The 22178-nt window shown below is 43.0% G+C and overlaps 1 protein-coding gene across 1 annotated transcript; it reads right to left on the bottom strand.

The window, feature by feature from the left end:
• Window positions 1-10848: 10848 nt before the first annotated feature.
• ism2b (isthmin 2b) lies at window positions 10849-22027 on the bottom strand. The gene is made up of 6 exons (XM_034527671.1): window positions 21409-22027; window positions 17632-17883; window positions 15456-15798; window positions 13652-13789; window positions 13455-13523; window positions 10849-13089 (listed from the first exon to the last, which is right to left on the bottom strand). Exons 1-6 carry the CDS (start codon window positions 21517-21519, stop codon window positions 12572-12574), a joined length of 1431 nt encoding a protein of 476 aa, XP_034383562.1. The 5' UTR covers window positions 21520-22027; the 3' UTR covers window positions 10849-12571.
• Between the last annotated feature and the right edge of the window lie 151 nt (window positions 22028-22178).

The following is a 22178-nucleotide window of genomic DNA, read 5'->3' as shown; positions in this document are numbered from 1 at the left end:
AAAGATCTTTGTTCATAAGCACATTCTGCTGTGCCAAAAGGGGCTAAAATGCTCTGACAAAGTAAGCATGAAAGGAACAACATCACATTTAGAGTCGTGTATTTCTTTTGAAAACAGCATAAACTGATTGCATCTACTTCATGCCCTGACGCACTAGCCTGTACAGAATCCTATTTGGAAGAGGAAATACATTGATCAATGATATTTTGACTGATTCTAGCTCTTTGGGACTCTTAATGTGAGTGATCAAATACTGCTCTCATTTTAACAGGTAAACCCTCACAGAATTACCAACATTACGCATTTTTCAGTCCACTTATGTCAAGGCGAAGACAGGGATGCTGAAAGTAAAACATGATTTCTAAGACAAATCAGGAGTTTGTGTTAATGTTGATGTAATGGTTTAACCCTGCAGATCAACTAGTATTATTATTTTGTATAATGTATTACCAATTGCATTGACTAGTAAATGGCAACCATTTTGATAATCTATTATTCATTTATAAGTTTTCTTAAAATATCCCAAATTCACCGGTACCAACTTCTAACATGCCTTCTATGATGATCATCAGCATATATTTTGCTTTTGGATTGCAGTTATAAATTGTCCGTGGTAAAATATCATATTTTACAAATACATTTTATTAAACAAACAATTCATCAATTAATCAATAATTGGGAAAATGGTCTGGATAATAATCGTTCATGAAAATAACGTATTGCCTTACAACAAATGTGATTCGAGAATTAAAATGTCAAATGTCAGATTGCAAACAAAGCTTTGAGATCTCACAAGTGTTTCAGATGTATAACAGAGTAGCTGACGGTACCCTGAGGTATGTATACTTAGTTGTGACCAGCAGGGGGTGCTCTATGTCAGTTTCTTGAATGTTCAGTATTCTCCTATGTTTTTTCATTGAGAACATGAACTCAAAAGGAAAACAACACAGATTATGATGCTTTCTGGTGTCAAAACAGGCTTGTGTAGTGTACATTTGAACCAGAATTCGGTCCATTTTAGTTTCCATCATTCGTGCAGGACAATATCTCACTCGGATCTCCGTGGTCAAATCAGCAGACACTGACATGTGTGTGTGCATATATACTGACATTCATGGTAAACACATGCAAACGGACCAGATCGGGAGCGAGCGAGGGTTTTGGCGAAGTTAGCTTTTTGATCGTAAACATTTTAGACTTTTACTTTGAAAAATCTCTCAATTGGAACAGTAAACCTTATTGATTTTCACTTTGATTAGAGTCAGAGACATCCTGAAAACATATGCCTCAGACATTGTCTGGAATTAAGTTCTAGTACCTTCTTTTTTTTTACTTCACTGAATTGTTACAGTTAAGATGTTTGGATGTGGTCCGAAATGTTCTCAACACATCCATAGTCATCCAGATGTTATTGAATTTATTATTCAATTAAATTCAGTTTATTTTGTATATCCCAAAATCACAAATAAAAAATTGGCCTCAGAGGGCTTTACAATTGTACACATACGATCACATCGGATCAGGAAACACTCCCAAAGAATAGAAAAAAACTTTTCACAGGGAAAAAGGGAATAAACCTCCTGGAGAGCAACAGAGGAGGATCCCTCTCCCTGGAATGGACAGAAGCAATAGATGTCATGTGACCAGATGAACAGCGTTACAGAGTTACACATTCAATGAATATGTCAGAAATGATGAATAATTAGTAGGCATGGACCACGATCCAGATTTTCACAATCTATGAAACAGAAGGAGAAAGAGGTGGGGGGGCATCAGCAGGGCTATGGCAGGAGGCGGGGCCACGGAGGAAGACCAATGAGGTTGGCCTTTGAGGCAGGAGGCACCAAGAAGGAGGCAGGGCCATTGGGAAGGAGGCCAGGTCTAGGCCAGAGGATGGATGCAGGAAGCAGGGGCAAGGGCCCGGGACCAGCTTCAGACACAGCCAGGTCCAATGGACCCTATGAGACGAGAAGTCACAAAGACTCCGGGGAGGAAGCAGTAAGGTGCAATGGAGAGATGTAAATTCATCCATAAGGCGAGAGAGAAGATCGGAGCTCAGTGTATCATAAAACGTCCCCCAGCAGCCTATAGCAGCATATCTCAGGGCTGGACCAGGGCAAACCTGATTCAGCCCTAACTATAAGCGCTAAAAGGAAAGTCTTATGTCTACTGTTAAATGTGATGACTGTGTCTGCCTCCCGGACTGAAAGTAGAAGCTGGTTCCATAAAAGAGGAGCTTGATAACTGAAGGCTCTTGCTCCCATCCTACTTTTTAGGACTCTAGGAACCACAAGTAGCCCCGCATTTAGTGAGCGCAGCTCTCTAGTGGGGTAATATGGTACTACAAGCTCCTTAAGATATGATGGTGCATCACCAATCAAGGCTTTGTAGGTGAGGAGAAGAATTTTAAATGTGATTCTTGATTTTACAGGGAGCCATTGCAGAGCAGCTAATACAGGAGTCATGTGATCTCTTTTCTTAGTTTTTGTTAGTACACGAGCTGCAGCATTCTGGATCAACTGGAGGGATTTAAGAGACTTATTACATTACATTACATTACATGTCATTTAGCTGATGCTTTTATCCAAAGCGACTTGTCATTAAACCATGAGTCCAAACTCAGAACAACAAGAATTAAGCAAGTACAATTTCTTCAATAAAGTTAAACAACAAAGTGCTATCGGTAAGGGACATTTAAGTGCTACTAAAGTGCTACTACGGCACTACCTTCCCTATTCAAGGTATAGTCGAAAAAGATGTGTTTTTAGTTTGCGACGGAAGATGTAGAGACTTTCTGCTGTCCTGATGTCAATGGGGAGCTCGTTCCACCAATGAGGAGCCAGCACAGCAAACAGTCGTGACTTTGTTGAGTGTTTAGCTCGAAGTGAAGGAGCTACAAGCCGATTGGCAGAAGTCGAGCGAAGTGAACGGGCTGGGGTGTACGGTTTGACCATGTTCTGGATGTAGACCGGACCCGATCTGTTTGCAGCACGGTACACAAGTACCAATGTTTTGAAGCAGATGCGGGCGGCCACCGGTAACCAGTGAAGGTCGCGGAGGAGCAGAGTAGTGTGGGTAAATTTCGGGAGGTTGAAGACCAGTTGAGCAGCTGCATTCTGGATGAGCTGTAGAGGTCGAATGGCATTAGCAGGTAGACCTGCCAGGAGGGAGTTACAGTAGTCTAGCCATGAGATGACCAGAGCCTGGACCAGAACATGTGCCGCCTTCTGAGTGAGAAGAGGTCGTATTCTCCTGATGTTGTACAGCATGTACCTACAGGAGCGTGTTGTTGCGGTAATGTTGGCAGTCAGGGAGAGTTGACTGTTGAGTGTCACACCGAGGTTCCTGGCACTCGGAGTTGGAGCCAACACTGAGTTGTTGAAGGTAATAGTCAGGTCGTGGGTGGGAGAGCGTTTTCCTGGAAGGAGGAGAAGTTCAGTCTTGACGGGTAAATGAGGAGCGTATGTCGTCTATCTTTTTTGTGAAGTAGTCAACAAAGTGGCTTGGCGCTGTGACGAGGCGCTGGGTCTGTGTGGAGCGGGTGGGATAAATAAAAGAGTAGGGATTTTGATGCATGTGTGAATGAGTCCGCGGTCTATAGTATCTACGAGTAGATGTGCACACTGGTATGGAAAGAAAACACATTTTCACAGGGAAATGTTTATACTCAGCCACCACCGAAGACTCCAATGAAAGACTCCTAGGTCTTTATCCTCCGAGTCTTCATACGAGGAGTCTTCCTGATGCTTCAGCTGACGCTTCAAGCCCCCACCTGGTTTTACACCAGAGTTGGCGATAATTAGCTACAGCAGTGTCAAGCCCGCCCTCAGGTCGTTGAAGGAATTGCCCACTTATCGATACTGGTATGAGTCGGCACTCAGGCAGGGGATTCTTTGCCACCAGTGAAGTTTCAGTTTTGCTAGAATGTGAAATTCTTGCCAAACTGATTAAGGTCAAAGGTCTGTTTACCTCAAAGTAGAAAGTAGAAATAGTTTAGTCCCTAGTAGATTTGGATTACAGAACAAATAATTAAATCCTAGCTGGTTTTGTTGCCTTTTCAGTCACTTGTGTAAAAAAGCAAGAAATCACAGTTCAAAATGTTTCAAATTAGAAAGACAGTACAGACTAGCATTCTAGTATACCTAAATACAGCAGATACAGTAGTAATATAGCAGAGAACCTCTTTAAAGATTATACTCAGCAAGATACAGGAAGTCCCAGAAGTCAGTGGACTCACAACTCAGATGCACTTATTAGAGCAGCCTGATATGGAATTGCAGTAATCTAGTCTAGAAGTAACAAACGCGTGAACCAACTTGGGCTGGGGCACGGAAGCGGGAACCTGACGGCGTTTGGAAGCGGCAGCCAGAACCCGACGCAGTCCTGAAGCGGCAACTGGAACCCGTCGCAGTCCGGAGGTTCGGGCCCTCAGCTCCGGGGCTGCGGAGGTGCGAACCTTGCCCCTGATGCTACGAGGCCCACCATAAGCCAGGTGGGTCCCCTCGAACGGGTCAGGGTCCACCTTGACCCTGAACAATCAACCTCTCTTATCACGAAGCCCACCAGAAAACAGGCAGGATCCAATAAAAAGTGCAACATAACGGTCGAAGGCTGAGTCCATGATGGTCGGTTCGTTCCGTCACGACTGTTGTAGTGAGAGAGAGAGGACCCAAATACTGACAATGGTGCAAAAGAAACTTTATTCCTTTCAGAAAAAACAGAGGAATCACAAAAAAATAGGTTCCATGCAGGGCGATCATCTAAGGATAAAACAGGACCCTTAAAGTCCTTAATGACATCATTTCTGCCTTGGACTCAAAGATGTTTTGTGCTGCAATTTTTATAGATCTAGCCAAAGCCTTTGATACAGTACATCACTCTGTTCACATTGACAGGCTCAGTCATATTGGAGTCACGGGGACCTCCTTGTCTTGGTTCTCTAACTACCTTACAGACAGAGTGCAATGTTTTAGAGCAGAGCAACTTCTCTCGCAGCCACTCCCGGTCACCAAAGGTGTCCCTCAGGGATCAATTCTTGGCTCTACTCTTTTCTCCATCTATATCAATAATATAGCAAGTTCTGTAGTGGATTCATCCATCCATCTGTACGCAGATGACACAATCCTCTACTCTATTGGCCCCTCTCCAGACGTAGTCCGTCAAAAGCTACAGCACAGTTTCAATAAAATCCAACAGGCTTTCTCTAGTCTGCATCAACAATTAAATGTGTTAGGATCCCTGTCTGATGTTAGTGTTGGCTCCCCTCTTTGTTCCCCTCCTGTCTGGTTTGTTGTTGTGTGCTTAATGTTTTGCTTTTGTCAGTCTACAGTCTCCACCTCCGGTTTCCGCCCACTACCACGCCCCTCTCCTTTGGCTCAGCTGGGGCTCGTTGCCCTAAGTGCTGCCAGCTGTTTTAAGGACCATGGTATTCCCTGGCGGGTTGTCAGATCATTCCGGTCACCACTCTGGTTCCTTACTGCATGTTGGGAATCACCAGGTCTCTACCGATCCCGTTGGTAGCAAGGACTAGAGTTCGGTTGAGTTGCCCTCCCGGCTCCAGCGAGGGAACACTCTCTTCTGATCAGCTGGACTACTCTGATCATTGTTTTGTTTGTTTTATTCTTTGCTGTTTTTTCCTTCCCGATCCGTTAGGGAAATAAAGATCCTCATTTTGAATCTTAAAGTCTGCTGCGTGAGCGTGCGTTTGGGTCCTCCACACCACACAACCCTAACAAAATGCCTCTAAGACCAAAATCATGTGGTTTGGTAAGAAGGGGCGTGCACCCTTAATTGCCCCTAGCATATCTACCCTTGATGGGACTCCTCTAGACCAGGTTACTGAATGTAAATATTTAGGAATCTGGCTAGACAATACTCTCTCCTTCTCCATCCACATTGATAAACTGCAGTCCAAAATCAAATCAAAAATGGTGTTCCTTTACAGAATGTGCTCTGCTTTCACCACCTCTGCTAAAAAAACACTCGTACAAATGACCATCCTTCCCATGTTTGATTAAGGGGATGTCTTCTATAGATCAGCATGCAAGGGCTCGCTACAAAAGCTTGATGTTCTCTACAACTCTGCAATCCGGTTTGTAACAAATGCTCCCTTCAGAACACACCACTGCACTCTATATTCATCACTAAACTGGCCATCTTTGTGTACGCGTCGAAAAATTCACTGGTTCTTGTTAATCTATAAAACTCTCCTTGGTTTATCTCCGCCCTACCTGTGTCAGCTGTTGCACATCTCATCCCCTGCTTACAACACTCGCTCTGCTAACCGTATTTTTTCTGCACTTGGTTTGTCTTCAATTAATGTTGCTGCAGCTACTACTTCAAAATAAAACAGGAAACAAGACGCAAAAACCCAGACCGCGACAGCTTCATACCTGTAGATATTGTTCACAATAACCTTCAAGCTTGTCTGTATTCTTATCTTAAAATAAAGGAGCAATCATATTTTTGGTCCATGGTCTTGGCTCTGTGTAAACGCTGGAGGCTCGGGGCTGTTTGATGTTGTTATGGCTGGCTGGCTAGCAAAGATATTGTGTTGGCTGCTCTTTTGATTATATTATTAACAGAAAGGTGGGGTTAAGACTCCCACTGGACATGAGTAAACAAAAAAGTTTGTAGAGTCTGGTTCAACCAAAGAATGTCAGTCATCCAGACTCCTCTGAGGATATTGATGTTGAGTGTTATTGTTCTCGGTCTGCAAGATTGAAGAGCATTAAGAATATTAAAGAATAAAGGGCATGTTCACATTAGACAACATACATATTGTCCAGTGAATTTAAATGGTAAATGGAATGTACTTGTATAATGCTTTTCTAGTCACATGTCATCATTCACCCATTCACACCCATTCATACACTTTTGTATAGCCCAAAATCACAAATTACAAACTCCCCTCAGAGGGCTTTACAATCTGTACACATACGACATCCCTGTCCCAGGACCTCACATCGGATCAGGAAACACTCCCCTTAGAATCCCCTACCATGCCAGGTTGCCACCTGCCCATCAGGGCTAACTAACAACCACACCCATTCCCTCACCACAGGAACAGCCTACAGGAGCAATTTGTTTTTTGTAAGACGAGAATAAACACAGTCATAGTTTTGTACATTTGCCATGCTTGGGGCTCTATGGTGCTGATGATGCTGATGGTGCTGACAGTCCACCATTTTGCTCCAGGCGGAATTATCCCTACACCTATCGGGTGGATTGTCATTGAATTTTGAACAGACTTTCATGCTCCACAGAGGATGAATCCTTCTGACTTTGGTTAACCCTTCTCATTCCACATAGGGCCAAAATATGAATTTGACCAGTACTTTGGCTGATGATAAAATACTAATGGTGTTTCCATCAGCCCCAGCATGTGTAGATGGGGAACACGGTAAAACATCATTCCTGCTGTTAGTCTTGTTATTATTTTACATAGTAACCACCTGTATCACCTGTGGCACTAAACTGAAATACACACTTGTTTTTTTTTGCGAAGTGCTCCACAACTCTTGGATTTCTTCCTCTTATGAGTTGAGGCTCCATTTTGAGATTAGTCTTGCTGATCATCTCAGAACAAGGCCTTCCTCTGTGTCAGGCTGGTCAAGGAATGGGATAAACTGACCTCCAGATAATCCATAAGATCATACGATCCACTGGCATGTCATGTAGGCAGAGCTGCTAAAGCATGTGTATGGGTTTGTTTGTTACCATCAAGGCAATATGTGTGTTTCCATGACGGCTGTTTTTCAAGGCTACGTTGAACCCTTGTTAGTGTGTGAGTATATGTTTGTTAGCGTAGGCCGGGGTTACCCTCAGCACAAGTGATCTGACTTGAAGGGTATGCTGTTTGCTGGTCAACCAGCCGCAGTACACCCAGAGGAAATGTTATGTTCCTGCCAGCCGACAAAAGTAAACAGATTTGTATCCACCGAGCGCTGGCACGGGGCCTGGGCCACCAGAGCCATGACTAAAGGAATGAATCACATCACACACACACATTCACAAGGCGTACCTTCAGAATTTAGGATGATAATCTAATTTTTTCACATTTTGTATGTGAAACAATCCATGCTAGATTGAAATACAATGGTCGGCTTGAACTTCAGTTTCTACCACAGTGACATGACACACATGCCCTCCTTAAACTGTGAAGTGTATTCAGCCGGTTTCAAAAGCAGCCGCCCGGTAACTCTTGCGCCAGTCAATATTTCAGATAACATCTTTTAGCCACAGAGTTTTGAAATCTCTCTCTTTCATGTTCTTTTTTCCTCTTTCTTCTGGATTCTCTCTCTCTGCACATCTGAGGTTATTTATCTGTTATTCTGCAGAAGAAATGTGGTCCACATGTGTCTGGCTTCCCTCCACTCAGCACTCTGTAGTCAACTTAGGAGTCACTGAAGGACCATAGTATACCTACCAAGCTCCTTAGTGTTAATTCCAAAGTATATTCTAGGGCGACTGTGGGTCAGTGGTTAGCAGGTCCGTCTTTCAATCAGTTCAATCCCCGCCTCCGCTAGCCCTAGTTGTGTCCTTGAGCAAGACACTTAACCCCAAATTGCTCCCGTAGCAGTTCTACGGTGTATAAGTCATGCATTTGGATAAAAGCGTCAGCTAAATGTAATGTAATGTAATATACTCGCCACACGGATGGATAGAAGTATTTATAAATATCTCCTTGCACATAACATGAGTACATCCTCTGCTAACTGTCTCTCTTTTAATCTAATGTTCTATTGTAAACGCATAACCAAGCTTCTCCCATCATGACCTACAGGAATTAAAGTATCTAAATGGAGTATTGGGCTTGCTTAAATCTATGGATTTGCATTACCTTGCCCTTTGAACCTTTAAGCTCAATGTTATTAAATCCTCTGGAAAGAGTATAGCCTCGGACAACATGATGGGAGAAAAAGATCAACCTAGATACCACAATAGAGATGGAGGAGTAATGTGTATCAGGACAGGATGTTGGTGCAGGCATGCAGGGGCTTAAGAGGTTTCATTTATGAATTAGCAGAACTTTATTGTCTAGTTTTGTGGAATCTTCTGTATGATTTAGATATCCAGCTGGTCCTTTCTGGAACCTCAATCAACGGGAATCTCTTGCCAACACTACTATCCACCGTGCTCTTGCTTGGACTCTAACACTTTGGGTCACAACCACAACTGAAGGTCATATTCATGAATTCTCACAAAAATCCTGAAGCATGCACGGATTAAAAAGGCTGGGATGATTGTTTTGAAGACTGACAGAAAGTGTTAGTTGGACTTTTTACTTCTGGATGTGAACTCACTTTATAAAAAAAACCAATGTTGGATTGAGACGATAAAAACAGAGTAAACAAAGAAGGCTGTTGGTTTAAACAGCGATTGCACACACTGCTAACACATCATGCATGATTCTTAATTGAATCCTGTCCTGATACACATTACTCCTCCTCATGAAGGCAGATGCTAATACACAAAGCCACAAATGATATTTACGGATCGTTAAAGAATTTAGCATACCAGCTTCCACCAGCTCAGTTATGTGGACAGGACGCTAACCGCTGAATACAGGAACCTGATGGTCTGACTTTGACTGTTAATGCACTTTACAAGGGAATGGACATTTAAAGGAATTGGATATCTTGTGTAATACCCATGTGTCTGAATCAGGGAGAGGGATCCTCCTCTGTTGTTCTCCTGAAGGTTTCTTCCCTTTTTTCCCCTGAAAGGGTTTTTTCTGTTTTTTGGGGAGTGTTTCCTGATCCGATGTGAGGTCCTGGGACAGGGATGTCGTACGTGTATGGATTTTAAAGCTCTGAGGGGAGTTTGCAATTTGTGATTCTGGGCTATACAAAATAAACTGAATTTAATTTAATTGAGTGGTATCAATCTGTACATCTAATTATCGGCAAGAGAGCAAATAAGCACATTTCCCAAAATGTCAAACTATTCTTTAAAATTCTTTGCTAATATCCTGACATGAAGGAGGATTCAAACATTTGTGGTAGGACTACCGGAAATAGAAGCCTGAATGCTCTGTCACACCTTCTGGCAGGTCTTGGTACAGTACCCCCCAATGGATGTCTTAATATTTAGCCTGTTGCTGCAAAGAAGAAAGTGACATGTTTGCACCTCAAAGGAATGCTTGCTGCATTGTACCTGTCTTGTTGGAGAGGAAAGTTACGGAAAATGTTGCAATGTCCGTCAATAAAGAGTAAAACAACTCATTTGAGTTTTAAGGAATGTTGCTCTCCAATACTATGCTATGATTGGCTCCACTACACAGTATTGAAAAAATATGGAAAAAGAAACGGCATATTAAAGAGTCAGATGATGAATGCAAGGTCTTTATATATTTCTTTAGCATAATTGCAATAACACATTCATAAAGCACTGCAGTACAAAGTAGAACAGAAAAGACACTTGATGTTCTGTATGAAGTGATATGTGGCAAGTGGTTTCCCTTTTGATAATGGGTGCCTTTATTTCTCCGTCAAATTAGTGCACCATGTTGAGTATAGAGACATTTCAAAGCTTCAGCAAACTTAAAAAAAGAGAACAGACAAATAAATACTGTACAACACCATGTAATATTAGATTTAGAAATCACAACAAGATCATGCTTTCCTCAACAGAACACTTGATATATGCACTTTCATAAAACAATGCAGCCTTTCTGGCGCGTTTCCCTTCACAATAACACTACACCATCAACACATGGCCAACATGAGTAGTGATTTTGATATATCTTTTGTGTGTGTATATATATATATATATATATATATATATATATATATATATATATATATATATATATATATATATATTAAATAAAGTGCCTTCCTTTATAATGATCGGTGATTACAAAATGTAAATGCGTGTTGGCATATACACATCTGGAGGCAGAATTCCTGAAAAAAAGGTTTGGAGTGAACATCCATAGAATAAGACTGGATAGAAAGGGCAGTTCCTGGAATTTGAAAGTATTTTAAAATATGTAGATGTAACATCACTGCCACTCTGTGACGTGCAAACTGTTACTGCTACAATACTAAAAACTATTCTAATTATGGTTCAACATATTTTTTCATTCTTTTACACTATACCTTATGAGGTATTTGCTAATGGTGACTACTTCCATGTTGCCTTAACCTACACACTATGTTAGCCAGGGTAAGGGCTCCAACTGTATGACCTCTCAGGGTTTAATATTTGACTAGTACTGTCCTTTCTATCCAATCAAGTTATGTTCATAAATCTAAAGACACTAACCCAACAGTTTACGTATTAATGGCATCTTTCTACCACACACACACACACACACACACACACACACACACACAATGCATCAACTATTCAGTTATAAGGGTTCCAACTGCTCTCTGAAACTGCACAAAAAGCATTACCTGTTGCAATCAATTAAAATCAGGATAAGACATCCGATACACTTCTACCAACCTTCAACCCAATACACTTTGTACTAGTTCCAATAGTGCTCGGATGTCGAGGTAAATTAACAAATGTGTTTATTGTGGTCAGTTAGTCCCCCTGAGAATATTGTAGAAATCTATGAGCACAATCCACTCACCGTACAAAGGACGCTTTCCTACATTTGCACCACAGAGATTTGGGAGCTGGATTTACACAAGCACCCATTGTCTGATTGTTAACTCTTTGGCACCCAGATCATATATCTTTCTTGTTGTCAAAATGCGAGGAAACATGTGAAATCAATCTGTGTGACAAAACATTGTGTTATCTAATGTGCTGTTCCAGTACCATTAATGCTAATTGGATATTCTCATAATTCTCAGCAGACAGCACAATGTTTCAAATCCTTTTAGCTTACCTCTGGTTGAGATCCTAAATTCTTCTAACATTACTAATTTTAGTGTCCCAAAAGAATGGCTGAAATATACATTATTGTAAATGCATGTGGCATCTTTTGGGTTTCCCGATGTCCTGTCGTATTGTTCCCCTTAATGCCTTTGTAAAACCTGAAGGATGTTATATCGTAGCAGCTTAGTTGGGATATTCTTCTGTTGGACTCTTCCCATGCATGTGTTTGCTTTCTTAATATACCCAGCCCACATGTATACATTTTTTAATGTAAAACTTACAAGAAGCATGATCTGGATGTTTACCATATGTTGCTATTGTCAATCACAAGAGCGCCAGGACATCATCAAAAAGCAGGTATGAGACATCATGCTTACACACACCCAGGAGAGAGTGAATATAAAGAGAGAGGCCTTATTATGCCAGATATAAAACAGGTTGGCAAGCGATGGGAGAGCACTGCTTTTTTTTTTCATTCTTGTAATTCAGTTGAGTTGAGTCTGATATCAGGACACTCTGCTAAATCCTAACTTGAGACAGCCACCCTTTACCATCACACCTAAACCCCACAAATACCCCAACCACCAACATTTCCTCCGTGTCAGTGCTCGGTGAATGCATGATGCACAACATGGTTCAGATGTAACATTTCATGACTTTTAAAAGTCTCCTCTCAAATTAGGATTGGGCCCCCTGACTCTCTGAGTGAAGTGGTATTTTTGGCTGTGGTCCCTCAGTACTCCCTGGCCTCTTCCAGTTCATTCATGAACACGTCTTCATAGGGGTTTTCTGGGCAGCTCAATCCATTATTTGGTGGCCGTACAGCATGGAAACGACTCCAGTCTCCCTTGCAGAGAATCCAAGGCAGCACATCAATTTTAAAGTGCAGCTCAGGTGAGACCTCAGTGCTGATCAGGTTAGGCGTTCCTGCACCTTTCCCACGCGTGATCAGCCGACCACGATCGCCATAACAACAGTGCTGCGCTGCGGGAGTAGACAAGTCGCTGGAAAGTGCTGAGCGGATGCAGCTACGGGCTGAGGGCTTGTAGATGTCCAGGCGCTCCTTGGGGCCGCTGGCATCACGCCAGCGGAACTGTCGGCCGTGATTGTCATCGTAGACACTGACTACCGTGTACGCCACTTTAGAGGGGTATGAGCAGGGACAGCTGGGCAGCTCAGACAACACCTGGTGGAGGTACCTCTGGAGGAACTCGCTCTTACAGTTGAGCCACTTCTCACAGCTGTCCACATCTATTGGAAAGAGGACAGCAAGAATACATGAGCTTGTTTTTTTACAGTTGTTTATTGTCGCACGAACAGAGGCCACTCTAGTCAAGTCTGGATCCTATATCTGGCATCTATAAACATCTGTGTTACAGTATTGAGCAAGCCAGTGCTACTTTCCTCTGTGGCGTGTTACCATAATGACGAATCCATTAGCAACAGAGACAAATACAACAACAGTATGTTGTTGTATTTGTCTGGCTTTGATTGTAAAATGATGGACTGTACAGTATATGTAACAGCTTGCAGTTAATGGGTTAAATTAGCTTCAAGATGTGATCTGTTAAGCTAATGAAAGATGTTATGGAGAACGTCCCATTAGAAAAACTCACCTGTACCAAATGGCTCTGTGCCATTCTCCATCTCAAAGGGGAAAGGCTCTACCACAGTGTTGCCATCACCTACAAAAAGAAGAGGGAAACATCAGCTGTAGATTAAATAAAACAGCTGGGAAAGTAGAATACAACTATCTAAATACTCTGGTTTTGGCTTATTGTTTTTCTCTCCTGAAAGGGAAATATAATCTCACCAGGACAAGGCTCCAGGTCACACTTGGAGGCCTCTGTCAGAGTGCAGGAGTAGCCACAGGATTTAGTCCTCTTCCTCTCACCATTTCCACATGTCACTGAACAGGGAGACCAGGGAGTCCACTCATCTGTCTCCTTCTCTGTGGAAAGGAAAGTCAGTGCCACAAACTCAGCCTTAGCCTTGTGCTACATTTCAAAACGTACTTTGAACTGCGATGAAATCTCAATCCGATTCTGTAAAGCACATTATAATGTACATATTGATAGATCATGAGAGGAAGATTACAATTCATAGATGCACCTGGCAGTTTTGTGTTAAAGAGACCTCAATATGTACTTCAACAGTCTTTTCCAGGACTGGACAACCTTTCCCATGCTAACCCATATTATTTTTAAGAAGGCCTCAGTCAAATTAGAGAGAGAAGCTGTGCTGTGGCAGTCCGCCTCCGCACCATGTTTCCTTGTGTTGTTAATAACATTGAAAACAAGTCATTCTTGATTAAAGGCGAGGTGGGTGCAGAAATACCAGCTTGGGTGTAGCGAGCACCCAATTTTACTTTGTGGGCGCGGCCAAGTCGCCATGTGGCCATACGGGAATGAGGTCTCAGGAGAGTCCTAATTACAGAAGAAGCCAAGGCAGACATCCTTGATGTATGTTCACTGAGTCTTTAGATGTGACCACTTAATAAGCATTGTTGCCTTTTGCTGGCTGCAATAGATGCACAACAGTTCATATATATATATATATATATATATATATATATATATATATATATATATATATATATTGGTAGGATGAAGAAGGAGAAGCTTAAAGAGTAAAAACTAGCCAAAATGAGCCACCTGCTACCACATTTTAAGATTACAAGTTTGAACACAAATAGACCAATCATGCACAGATTTGTATTTCTGTGAAAGATCTCTGAAGAATGAAAGCCTTAGGCTGTGGTGAGCCCATGACCTACACTAGGAATCGCACCGATCGGCTCACACACTGCCTTGCCTGTTAGACTTTCCTTTTTCAGTCCCTGTGTACACCGTTCTCTTTCTCGCTAATTATTTACCATCTTTACCAATGAATAAGTGGTCTGTGCAGGCTCAGACACAACATGTTTTCCCACCAGAGGAAGGCAGAATTAAGAGGGGGAACAAACTGTAAAAGATATGCAGAGTCCTGAAAGCCCCCCGAAATTCTTGGACTGGCTCTAAAGGCTGAGCCGCAGAAGGCAGTTAGGGCCGCCAGAGTCTGGGGTGGGGGGGGGGGGGGGGGGGGGGGGGGGGGCATGGGGTCTCTGGGAAGGATGAAAAGGGCCGGCCGAATGGCCCCTGTTATTCTGTGTTCCAAATCTGCCCTCTAATTGTCCACAGGCAGAGGACTGTTTTGTCCCAGGGAACAGTGCCGGCCTCACGCTGCCATTAGTGAGCGCATCGGGACCCATCTTCAAAAGGCGGGCCTCTGCGGCCAGCACGACCAGTGTCAACTTCAAAGTAGGCATTACCCACAATGTCCTGATGGTCGAATGGTCGCGGGCATCGTTTGGTTCTTTCTGATTGTGAAGACAGTAATAATGCACCACTCTGTAGTTCTCTGTCTCTCCTTCCAGATATTTCCATTATCTTTATCTCTTTTTTCATATGATAAATTCAGTAATTGTATTTCCCTATTTGCATTCTCGTTCTTTGGTAAGACTCACAGGATACATTTAGTTTGTTTTCTAAAAGCCATAATCATTTTGATGAAGTCATATCTAAAAGAGCTGTGCAGCTGTACGAGCAGACAGCCAGTGTACCAGTTGGCAAACTTACCATAGTAGCTCTGCACTGGATCCCAGCCTTCGTTCCAACGTGTATCCCAGTCTCCGCCCACTCCACTGGGTAAGGGCTCTTCGCTGCCGTCCAGGGAATAATCCTCCTCCTCCTCCTCCTCCTCCTCTTCCTCGCCAGTTTCCTCCACGCCTGACCTGCTGTTGCTGTCCTCGCTGGAATCGCTGTCGGTGTAACTCCAGAAAAGAGGCCAGAAAAGCTTCTTGCCTCCAAGCCAATCCACGGTGGAAGAGGGTGAGGAGGAAGAAGAAGGTAGCCAGTCTTTTTCCTTGGCAAGGTCCATCTCCACCTCCATCTGAGGGTCGTCCACCACCTCAATGGTTACCTGCGCAGAAATAGAGAGGGACTCTGATGTGTGGCCCTGATCTCATCTTGGACATCATCAAGATTTGATTAACAACTCTCTCTTATTAGTCTAAACTAGCAAACCAAGACTACACATCTTAACTTGACTGTTAAACTTAGAAATGACTTATTAACAGGGAGTAGAAGACAATGACACACAACAAGCCATTGAACTGTTCGGTATTGTGGCATTAACTCATGGTCTAATGTGCTCTTCTCAAGAAATTAGCTAACGCAAATCGGCTGAGAAGTTTTTTAGCAAGTGAACCCGCTGATCTACGTCAGCCAGCCAGACGTGAGCGTGAGTATTCAGCCAACCAAGTGATCCTCTCAGGGAGAGAATATGAGCATTTATTCTGGAGAACTACCTCTCATTAGCTCAATATGACTCATCCTCCATGCTATATACTTCCAAGGGCCCATTGAGCGGATGTGACCAGGCAACAGGGAGACTAGACTTGTTAAAATCAATTGTAAAGTTAGGAAAGATGTATGAGGATTGGAAATGCTTTAATTTGTCTGAGTTGACTATATAGAGTTTGTTACATGAAAAATGATCGGGCATTTCATCGGTTTCTGTACTTGTTGTAGACGTCATTACATCCCTCTAACCACATCCTGATTACACAGACCAGAGTTGGAGAGGATTTCAATTTAGAAGATGATGAGGACTTAATGGCTCACACTTATGATTACAGAGCCTGTTTCCCTTTATTACACTTTAATTTAATAGTTCAAAATATGCAGCCGGGTCAGGATTAGACTGAAAGACTGTTTTGTCAAACATTTAGGAAATTGATCATTCAACACAACAAAAGGATAAATGTTTTGCTTACATGAATGGTTTAAATGTAAGCCATAATCTAACAATAGAGCATCTACTACTTCACACTTGGTGGGTGTATTGCTCCCAGTAATACTGGAACCTGGACATTTTCAATCATACATCTAAAAAACTACATTATTTTCTCCTGGATTCTGTGGGTCCAGAGGAATAATGTAATAGCACTCTAGCCCACCCACTGGTGCAATACTAATATGTTTAAGTACTTTTTAATTTTCTTATTTATTTTATACACTTTATCCACTTTATTCTATTTCTACTCCGTCTGTATATATAATATTCTTCTTGTTTTTACTCTTTTATCTTATTTCTGTTATTATACTTCTTGTTTTTTACTTATTACTGTGAGCAATGCTGCTGTAATCCTGTAATTTCCCCACTGAGGGACTAATAAAGGATTATCTTATCTTATCTTATCTTAATAATAATAATAAATGTAAGGCATGCTGCTTTGCATCTACATAGTTTCCCCGTCATTTTGAATTGTGTGCAAATTAGTTTTTTTGCTGCTCGTCCTACACAATCGTCACTTTATTTGGAACAGAAATCTCGAGTTCGAGACAGGACAATCAACTTCTTCAGACCTTTGTTGTGCCATACAGTTTTTCTATAGCTATCCCTCAAATGCAGGGCTTCTACTGCAGACAAAAAAAATCTCCTTAATGCGTTGTGCTATTGCAAGTGGGATGGTCATGTAGATATAATGTCTGAGTTACCATGACAAATGTGGTGCCAATTGGCAAATAGATGATGCTGTAGTTAGTCTCCTCTAACAATTAAGCATGGAATCCCTGTTGGCCTCTGCCATGGAGCATGTGGTCTGTAGTGAGCCTTTTTGACTTAGTTAACTTTTACTGCTGGAAGATGGATATATAATGTATTATTCCCTTCCCTGGAGTCAACGAGCAATGAGCAGCTTTCAGATATAATATATATGGCTGTCTGAGAAACTCCTCTCTCCAGACTCACCTGTATGTTGGGGTTCTGTGAGTTGATGTCAGCATTGGCCAGGTCTGGAAAGTTCTTGAGGTCCAGGACGAAGGGTTTAGTCTCCTCCTCAGGCTCAGGCTGTGGAAGAACACCAACAGAGTGGTGCTGGGGGTGGGACCACCTCCTCTGGTGACTGTGGGGCTCAGACAGGAGACTCTGGACTTGGTTCTGCTGCTCCAAAGCCCCAGGCCCATATTGGACCCCACCGCTGGGAATCTGGTGGCCATGAGCCTGAAAGAACAAGTAGAACAAGATAAACATTTTAGAAACAATAACATAGCGGAATAATGAAGAGACGAAATGGATGACAGGAAATACCTGAAAGCCTGATGTACGGTGTGCAGACACCACCGTAAATAATCAATCAAACAACTCAACCACATTTAAAAGCCAGTGGCTACATCAGGGTTAATGATAAAACAATAAACATTCAACTACAATTTATAGTGACTCTTTGATGAAAAAACAATTAGTGCACTGTCTCCAGGAAGAGACCTTTAAACCATCTAGCATGTTATAGCGTGGTCAGCAATTCCACAAGGCTGATTAGATGGATGCCCTGAGGCATCCATCTAATCAGCCAAGTGACCAATCAGCCTTCGTTCATTTCATTCTTTTCTTTTTTTCCCACAACAGTCATGGCATCCAGGCTGTGGACAAAGAGGGGCCTGTGCCAGAGAGATCCTCTTTTAGCTTTAATGAGAGGGCCTGGGAGGCGTGGGACCCCTGGGCTGGTGCGAACGTGTCTGAACCTACAGTGCTGCCGCCACTATGGCCGCCACTTCATTTGACCTTGCAGGTTTTCCAGTTACTGAGCCCAGCAGGAATAAAAGTTGATCTCTGAGATGTATGGTGATTAATGGTGACATTATAACGGTGGGGAATTGTAGATATATGTAGTGTATCAGGAATATAATAGATTTTTCATTCTCCAGTGTGCATGTGTGCATTTCATGGCTAAATAGGACGCATATCTTTTCATACGGACACTGATAAAGAAACAAAACCCATGCCTCTAATGGACCCTGGTCTGTCGGTCACTCGTGTCTATATCCTGAATAGGCTCAAACATATGATTGGACTGGACCTTGAGTTTTGACATGAGCCGGTTTGTGGTCCGCTCAGAACAAACCACTTGCAGTTGGAGGCCTAAAGAGGAGAATTGTCTGAATCAATGATTGATGAATTTAAACGTATGGCCAACAGGGCGTACTTGTCACTGACGGCTTGTGATTGTCCCATAAAGAAGTTATGTGGTCGGTCAAATTCAAGCATGTGAACACATAATGCCTGTCAAGCATGATAAATGGTGGCCTTTGTCTCTACTGCATATTTTTCAGTACTGGATATAATGTTTGTAGAGCTGAAGCAATTAGTCGATTAACTGATGGACAGAAACATAAATCACCAACTAGTGTGATAATTGATTAGTCCATTTTACAAGCAAACATGACAAAACAAGCTTCTAATTGAAAATGTGTTGTTTCTCTGATTAGTGCCATTGTAAAAACAGTATTTTTGGGTATTGGACTGTTGTTCAGACAAAACAAGGCATTTGAAGACGTCACCTTGGACTCTGGGAACCTGAAATGGACATGTTATATTATTGCCTGACATTTTATGCAGTATATTAAATTATTTATCAATGAATCCGCAGATCAATCTATAATGAAACTAATTTTGCATTGAGGTAATTATGTGGTTAGTTTGTATTTCTTTAAATAACTTAAAAATCCAACTCATTGTGCATTGCCTATCTATAAAACTAATTCTAAGCAAACAATAAAAACTCCATGCTCCTGCTGTACTCATGTTACACCTAATGTCTGGTGACTCATACACTTTATTGAAGAAATCCTCCAGCATGATGCTCCTTTTGACCGTGTTACTGGCCTGTTATTAGCAGCCTGAGTACATCACTGTCAGATCTGACCAGCAGTGACTGTATTCCACACCAACATTCTCACACATGCTCCTCCACCTCCACACTCACAAACACAGAGGGTCCAGAGTCACTAGAGAGGCCACATACTTTCACACCCTCCTCATCGCCTCTTGTTACACATCTGGATCCTGTATTCTTTCGCCCTGTATATCACTCTCCTCCTCCTCCTTCTCCTCTTCTCTTCCTCCCCCTCGTTCTCTCTGATCCTGCTCTCCTCCTCTCTGTAGTGGGGCGCTTCTGATCAAAGGCCCGATGGCTGATGGCATGCAGTGTGTTTAACAGTTAGACTATCTGGATGCAGTGGGGGACCTGGGTCTGGTCTGGAGTCTGCTTCTCTCTGAGACAAACATTAAATCCACCCCTTTGGCAGTGCATTGTGTCCTCCTTCTACTAAACTAAAACGACTCGATCCATTTTGAGCTGCTGTCATAGCTACTGCTGATGCTGTCACACATTCAGGTCAGGGAGAGGAGGTCGGGAGACGGGATGGGGTGATGAGGTGATGAGCAGGGACGGAATCCGGTGGGGTTGGGGGGGCAGGCTGGGAAGGCAGGCGGTGTGGCAGCCCTGATTTATGTGCCCGCAGATATCAAAGGCCTTCGCACTTGGCTGTTTCCAAACCATTACACCAGAACAATAAACTATGGACGCTCTTTGATCGCCATCTTTAGAAAATGGAAGCGGGACAACAAATGCATGCCTGTTGGAATCAGGGTGAGGTTGTGGAGGTCAGGGTGGAAAGTGGGGGTACAAAACAGTCAGGGCAAACAGGTCCAGATATTTAGAAAAGAGGCCACTTCAACACAAACTCCTCCTCTTCGCTGAGGGATGGGGGTAAAACCAAAAACAGGAAATTCCACATTAACACAAAAAAGAGCCAATGTAAACAATCAGATGAATGACACTTGACCCAAGCACCAGTGTGAGAGACGACTAGGGCTCGCCTTATTCTGGTTACATAAGCCTCTCGTTACTGGGCACCCGCTTTACTGAGCCCCCCCCCCCCTCTCTTCCTCTGCTAATCTCTCCTCTCCATCCACCGCGTACAGCAGGTCACCAACAAGGGCACGGAGTCACCACTGCAGCCTTTTGGTGAATGAAATGAACAGTCACAGTGGGATTCTTTCGTCTTCTCACTAATCGTTTCCTTTTCCTCCGCCCTCCCTGTTTCTGCGTTGACATCAATCACACAGATGATGAGAGAGTCCCAATAAGGAATCTACGGGAGGCCACACAAGAAGGAGCGTTCAAAGGCAAAAACTGAACTCTGACCCAAACACACTCTAAAAGGCTTTGATATCCAAATATGTCCGTGTGCAACATAAACATTCCCATAAACACACCTCACGCTACACAGTATGCCCAGTGCTGGCAGACCTTACTATACTGGTGAGGAGAGTATGTCCTTCAGGTTAGAGTTTCACTTCTTTACTTCAAACTTTTATAAGAAAGACCAGCAAATAAACATGGAATGTGTTGGATTACTATCATCATATTTTTCAGAATTCCTTAAAAAGGCACCTGATTCTCGAGTACCCAAAACTTATTATATATGTATATATGTGTGCATATTTAATATTAGTATGGCAAATTTTTATTTTCAAACACATCGCAATTTGCTCTTAAAAACTAGATGATTTAAACAATGTTAAACAATGTTGCCAAAAGCATTGGTATAAAAAGTACACAATAATAATAATACCAGTCGACATTAATGAAGGTATGATGTTACGCAATAAAGTATTGCCATTTTACAAGTTTTTTTTTTTAAAGAAAAGGCACCATCTAATGACTACCTGAAGGACACGTACCTTGTGGGCAACCTTCTTGTGTCTGGTAGGAAACCCCGTCCCCGAGCTCAAGAGGAGCATCGACACGATGAGGAGCAGCGTGGGGAATCTCCTCGCGACCTCTTGACACATGTTCACTCCTGGAAGCTTCCTGTGAAGAAGATGTGTACCGTGCTCTCCAACTCTTCTCCCCGAAGCAGCGCTAAGGGGGGGTAGGGGGGGCGGGGGACACGCGGCGGCGGCCTGCTGCTCCTCCGGTTCTCCGCAGCTCGGACTCCGGACTAGTGCACTTCTTTCGGCGTCTGTCGGTCTCAAAGTGTCGCACTTTATGAAGATGCGCCCCAGCGGCCAGAGGTCTCACGCGCGCTCATATCTGGGACCAGCGCCTCGCGCAGCAACTGTCAGTCCTATGGCGGCTCGAGCTCCTCGCTTCTCTTCCCCATAAAACACCGTTGAAGAGCTTTAAGTACCAGAAAGAAGTGACATGCCCCACGCAGAACCTCTCCGTCCGCACCGACGCTCGCGCACTAACTCCTCAAACTGTGAGTCATCCCGTCGTGGGTGGCTGTTTCCTTCCAATACATTGACATCTGGAGTTCATAGTGTGCTGTGCGTTGTTGCTATCTGTCTGATGCGTTAATCCATTATGCAGCTGAAGTTCATCCACGAGTTCGAGAGGATGCCTGCGTGCGGTGCGTGTGTGTGCACCGCCCAGCCAACCGGGTCCGGTAAACTCGCATTCAGAAGGTTGATGCTGAAGGAGTGGGGGGTGGGAAGCTTCTTATTGCTCA

The sequence above is a fragment of the Cyclopterus lumpus genome, chromosome 24 (assembly GCF_009769545.1).
Source record: "Cyclopterus lumpus isolate fCycLum1 chromosome 24, fCycLum1.pri, whole genome shotgun sequence".
Taxonomy (NCBI): domain Eukaryota; kingdom Metazoa; phylum Chordata; class Actinopteri; order Perciformes; family Cyclopteridae; genus Cyclopterus; species Cyclopterus lumpus.
Note: the sequence above shows the minus strand (reverse complement) of the source record. Positions and strands in the feature narration are given on the sequence as shown.